Source organism: Cryptomeria japonica, chromosome 4 (assembly GCF_030272615.1).
Source record: "Cryptomeria japonica chromosome 4, Sugi_1.0, whole genome shotgun sequence".
Taxonomy (NCBI): domain Eukaryota; kingdom Viridiplantae; phylum Streptophyta; class Pinopsida; order Cupressales; family Cupressaceae; genus Cryptomeria; species Cryptomeria japonica.
This window is the reverse complement of record NC_081408.1, coordinates 184,390,309-184,396,606: the sequence shown is the minus strand read 5'-3', so window position 1 is coordinate 184,396,606 and position 6,298 is coordinate 184,390,309. Positions and strand designations below refer to the sequence as shown.

Sequence of the window (6,298 nt, the reverse complement as noted above, 5' to 3'; positions counted from 1 at the left end):
CAATCTCATTCAAAACCCTTAGTGTTACTACCCCTTAAATATCTCGAATTTGATTCTCTTGAGTAAAGTGGGTCATATAATTCTTCCACTTAGGATCCCGATACAAATTAGTTTCCAACCCATTGAAAAATTGGAATCCTCCATCCAAAAGTGATATTGGGAACATACTACTAAACACCCTAGTATGCTGATTTTAAGGCTTCCATATATATCAAAATAAGACATGAGATTCTTATTCGAGGGTATAGTAATTTGTATGCTATCCTTCATTGTGCAACTTTCTTCCTATTCAGCCTTTCCCTTATCTATAAATTATTTCCCATGGAGTATTCCAAAAATCATACCTTTGTCTTTAATTGTGTGGCTAAATTCCAAGGGGTAATTCATGAATTGTGAATATTGGATTCCTACAACTTCATTAAAACTCACAAAATGATATTTGAATTTCCTTTTTATTTCCATGCAAGAGATGAAAATTTTAGAAATAAAATCAAAACCTCCATTCACCTTTCCCTTTTTAGAAAAAATCCCCTTTTGACATAGTTTTTGTATTGGCATAGGATGAGGCAAAAAATCTAAAAAATGGCTGCCTACTAAGAATTCATTATCCCCTTTGGAATTGATGGTTGTGGATACACCATCATGATTCCATTGTGCTATTATGAGGTTGCAATCAACGTTCCTATCTCCCTTTTCTATGAGAGATATTATTGAGATATTCTCAACACTATCTTCCATCTAAAATTTCATCACTAGAACAACATCTGAATCTATAAGGGAAAGTGAATATCTTCTCATCTAGATTTTCTCACATATGAGTTCAACTCACATGTTGGTGATGCCTAAGACACCTAGATCCCACAACATTTTACATGAGAAATTCTAAAATTCTGAGAAAGGATCAACTTCCCTTTGGATCATATGTTCATCATTGTTAGCACACTTCTCATTATGACAAAAGCATTGTAATGGTATCATATCAAAATAATATAATAAACCTTCCTTCTAATATCATTCCTTTTTCTTGAGCCATAACCAAAGAAGCAATCAAAATGTTTACCCCTCATATATTTTGATTTTTTGAGAGATTGGTAGCAATACTCACATTCTTAGAATAATATTTAATTACATCATCCCTCATAGAACCATATCTATCAATATAGCTATCTTGTAATCCATTCTCATATTGCATTGGCTCCTTCTTTTCAATGCATAGAATATCAATAGGTGTTTCTTGGACACCATTAGAAATCATTTAAATATTTTCTTCACTTATTAATTCTTAAACTTCAACACTTCAACATGCAAAGCTGATATCTCTTTAACTTCATTACAAGAAATCATTGAAATATTATTTTCAATTAAAAATTCATTACCTTCAACTTGTTGGATACACATTTTTTCTCTTTCCCTTGATTGCCTTAAATATGTCCTCTTTATTTTTTTCTTTTTGTTCCTCGGTTTCTATAGCTCTCTTCATTTGATCTTCTTCTTTTCTCCTTCTTTGATCTCTTTCATGAATCTCCATAAAATTTTCAAATGTAATAGCTAATTTGAAACTTTCACATTTCTTATTGTATTCTTTATACATACCATTTTTCAACTGGAGGTGAATCAGTAGGAAAAAATTATTTTTGTTTCAATCTCCTTATTTTTCTCTTGCCACACTTTCTACATAATGAAAGCCAATTTATCAACACTTGCAATGAAATTTTCTCTTCGATCTTCATTATGCTTCCCTCTTTCTTATTTAGCCATGGTTTCTTCTAATTTTTCTGTCAAAAATAATCAAACCCTAGAGTCTTGGAAAAGTCTCAACTTTGATATCATTGTAATAATTCTTATTAAATCTTTAAATGATATTTTCAAACCCTTTAAATCTTTACTTCAAATTTTAAAAAATGAATGAAACAAGAAAATCAGTTTAAATACAAATTTCATCAAATCATACCAAATTGAAATATTATTGAAATGATAGCTTTGGACGTCTTACAATAGCAAAATATTCAGTAACATATATTGCTATAATCCACAATAAACTGAAATTAACTTCTACAATGTTCACAACCAAATCTTGCAAGAAACACCTATAACTATCACAAAAATCTGCAAGTACAAATCATGATGTACAAATGCAAGCCCTAAACGAGATTTCTCCTAGAAACCCTTGGACCCACTACCCTTGAGCCTCTAACCTCCCTGGTTTATCATCCTTGAGATGAATTCTTCTTTAGAAACCATCCTTGGAGATGAATTCTTCTTCACTTTATTAGCCTCTAAAGAAAAACTGCATAAGCTTGTTTTAATAATCAAGATGGAATGAATGAATGAATGCCACAAAAATAGATAAATAGAGAATAAGTTTAAACACCATTATGGGTGCCCAAACCAAGATTAGGAGCATCCACACCTAGGAGGGAAATAAACTTGTAATTCAAAATTGGATACATCTACTTGCTCTTGTTGAAAAAAACTTCAACATTCTAATATGAACTACTGATTTTCTCTACTCAAATGATAACTGCTATTTCCACTTCACAACTAAAAGTTGTCATTCTCAAAACTCATGACCTCTTCTATATTTTAGATATATTTAAAATAATATCCATTAATTGCCAATATTTTTAATTTGATTAATTTCTTTTAGTAGTTAGACTTTCAGAGTTAATTTACAAGTAATAGCTTGCTATTTTTTTTTTAAACTTACAGAAATAGTAATTTCTAAAAATAGAAAAGGGGACATGACATTATACTTTCTTATGTAAAAATTTACCTCTCTCAAATTATTATCTTCATATTAACATTTTAGGAATAAAATAAGTGTTTCAATTTGCATTTTTTTATTACTAATTTTTATTATAAATATTATATAATTTTTATATATTATTATTTTATTATTTTGTAAATTGTGATAGATAATGTTCTTAATAGTTTATTATTAAAGTTATATCTTTACTTTGATTTATTTTCACATATCTATATATATTATTATTCATTTTCTTGCAAAGTTTTTATAGTTATTTTATATAAATGATATTTGTGTAACTTAATAATAAACTTATTGCAATCGATTCAAAATTCCTAACATAATAGATACCCCTATCCTTAACTATAAAGCAAAAGAATATCATATCAAGTTATGTAGTAATAAATTGCCAAAAATTCTAATTTTAATATAAAATCTTCCAATATAAAAATATTTTAATTTGTAAATCTAAATATTTAGATATCCACTCTTAAGTAAATATCCAAAAATATAAAATTAATTTTTTTAATTTTACACAAATTATCATGCCATACATATAACATGAGTAGTCATTCCTTGCTTGCTTTAATGAAATACAAAACTTCCTATCATAACATGACATGGAATTTACAACTATCTTAAGTCTCGCAAAGAAAAATATAATGAATAATAATAATGTAAAAAAAACACCTTTCTTGACTCTGCACAAAAGGGTTGCCAAGTAAACGTATCAAATTTAACATAAAAATTAAAAGAAAATAAGAACAACAATTTATTTTAAATTATTACTATTTTTTCAATAATAAAAGATTAGTAATATTTTCAAATTTTAAATTACTTATTTATGATATTATTTTACACATAGATACCCCTTTCCTTAACTCTAAACCAAAAGAATATTAAATTAGGTACTTAAAAATTGCCAAAAAAAATCTAAGTCTAATATTAAAACCTCCAATATAAACATATTTTAATTTGTAAATCTAAATATTTGGATATCCACTCTGAAATAAAAATCCAAGAAATATTAAATTAAAATTTTAAATTTTACACAAATTATCATGCCATACATATGACATGAATAGTCATTCATTGCTTGCTTTAATGACATACAAAACTTCTTATCATAACATGACATGAAATTTACATACCCATTGCAAAAAAACTATCTTAAGTCTCACAAAGAAAATTAAAATAAAAAATAATAATAATGTAAACAAAATTCCTTCCTTGACTCTATAGAAAAGCACTAGGACTTATCAAATTAATATAAAAATTAAAAGAAAATAAAAACAACAATTTATTTTAGATTATTATTATTTTTCCAATAATAAAAGGTTATTAATATTTTTCAAAGTTTAATTAGTTATTTATGATATTATTTTACACATAGATAGCATACTCCTCGATATACTACAACAAATAATATTTGCACTAGTTTTATTTCACTCATTATATCAAATTACAAAAGAGAAATTTCTAACCCCATCCACTTGAAATTTTCAATGTCCTCCAGGACCACCACCTCCTCCTCCTCCTTGACCGCCTCCTCCTTGGCCGCCTCCTCCTTGACCACCTCCTTGGCCGCCTCCTCCTTGGCCACCTCCTTGGCCACCTCCTCCTTGACCACCTCCTCCTTGGCCTCCTCCTTGACCGCCTCCTCCTTGGCCACCTCCTCCTTGACCATCCCCTTGGCCTCCTCCTCCTTGGCCACCACCAGGTCCTCCTTGGCCACCTCCTCCTTGACCATCCCCTTGGCCTCCTCCTCCTTGGCCACCACCAGGTCCTCCACTGCCGCCACCACCAGGCCCTCCTCCTCCACCTCCACCAGGTCCATGACCAGCCATCTTACCCAAACTTCTCTTAACTCTAATTCTTCTTCTTCTTACTTTGGTATAGCTCTGAAAACTCTATCTAAGCAGGAATGAATGCAATACTCATAAATCTATGATACATATATATCTTTCTCCCCTGAGGACCTTCACTCTATATCTACCATTCTTTAACGCGGGAAAGAGCTATTAGGTGAAGATATTTCAAGAAACCACCTCACACGCAGCAGTACATGATACCCACGTAGCACTTCTAGCAGGCACCCACAAATATCTTCTACTCCAACTTTATGAGTTACTGGTTTTGTATTCTATTCCACCGTTGGTCATTTTCGCAGATTTTATCTTATCCCATAGGGTTGAATGCGATAGATTCAAAAAGAAAAAAAGTTATACAGTTTTATTACAGGAAATTTATTTCTAGTATTATAGGCTGTGGATTCTAGATAGATTTGAATCTATTCACCTGCCCTTTACCAGGGGAAGAACATAATTCAATTACTGATTAAATAATGCGGTTGTTTCAGTCAGTATAATTGACAATAGTGATAAGATGTGGATTTTACAAAGTTACTAAATTCGCTAATTTTCCATTTCGAATACAGTTTCGACAGTTACATTTGTAATTTCTTTTACCAATATATAATCCAGAGGCTTTCTAACGGTAGCCATATGTTTATTATGCAACAACTAGAAACTACAAATAGGAACTTCAAAAGAATTAAATACAATCACATAAAAATATGATATTGTCAAAAATAAAACACCTCTACATATAAAATACATAGGCTAATCTGTTAGGTATAACAATTCATATCATAATTAATTTAAACTAGCAATCATACCTTGGTGTGCAATAGGTATGTCGAATAAGTGTGGAAGGTCAGAGAGAGAGAGATGGGTATAGAGGTCTAGGAAGAGGGAGAGGGAGAGATAGGAGAAATGTCTAGAGATAGAGTGGGGAAGGAAGATAAAGGTATATAGAGAGAGAGAGAGAGATAGGCATGCAGAGAGAGAGAGAGAGAGAGAGAGAGAGAGAATGGGTATGTCGAATAAGTGTGGAAGGTCAGAGAGAGAGAGATGGGTATAGAGGTCTAGGAAGAGGAAGAGGGAGAGGGAGAGATAGGAGAAATGTCTAGAGATAGAGTGGGGAAGGAAGATAAAGGTATATATTGAGAGAGATAGGCATGCACATTAAGAGTAGAGAGAGAGAGATGTCAATAAAGGGAGAGAAAGATAGGGACATATATACGAGGAGATAGAGAGAGAAAGGGAAATGAATAGGTAGAGGAAGAGAGAAGGGGAGAGAAAGAAGGGGCAAGAGGGAAAAAGATAGGTGAAGGGAGAGAGTTAAGAGGGGGGAGATAGTTAATAAAGGGAGAGATAGCTCATATAGAGAGAGGGAGAGGTAGATATATAGATAGAGGGCAATGTAGAGAGATAGAGAGAGATAGGGAAAGAAATGGAGAGATAGGGAGGTAGAGGTAGAGAAATAAATAGAGAGAAAGATATGGGGAGAGAGAGAGAGAGAGAGAGAGAGAGAGAGAGAGAGAGAGAGAGAGAGAGAGAGAGAGAGAGAGAGAGGGGGTTAGGGAGAGAGATAGAGAGGGGAAGAGGGAGTGATATGGATAGAGGGAGGAAAATTTGTTTTATTCTTCAAACTTGTAAATGAGGAGTTTTGATGTTTAGAATCAGGAACTTGTGATGGTAAACTTAAAAA

The 6,298-nt window shown here is 31.8% G+C and overlaps 1 protein-coding gene across 1 annotated transcript; it reads right to left on the bottom strand.

The window, feature by feature from the left end:
• Positions 1 to 4,208: 4,208 nt before the first annotated feature.
• Positions 4,209 to 4,583, bottom strand: LOC131028075 (uncharacterized). Its single transcript, XM_057958281.2, has one exon. The coding sequence runs from the start codon at positions 4,581 to 4,583 to the stop codon at positions 4,209 to 4,211; it is 375 nt and encodes a 124-aa protein (XP_057814264.2).
• Positions 4,584 to 6,298: the final 1,715 nt, after the last annotated feature.

Coding starts and splice junctions, on each gene's coding strand:
- LOC131028075 (XM_057958281.2), bottom strand. CDS start 4,583: ATGGACCTGGTGGAGGTGGAGGAGGAGGGCCTGGTGGTGGCGGCAGTG.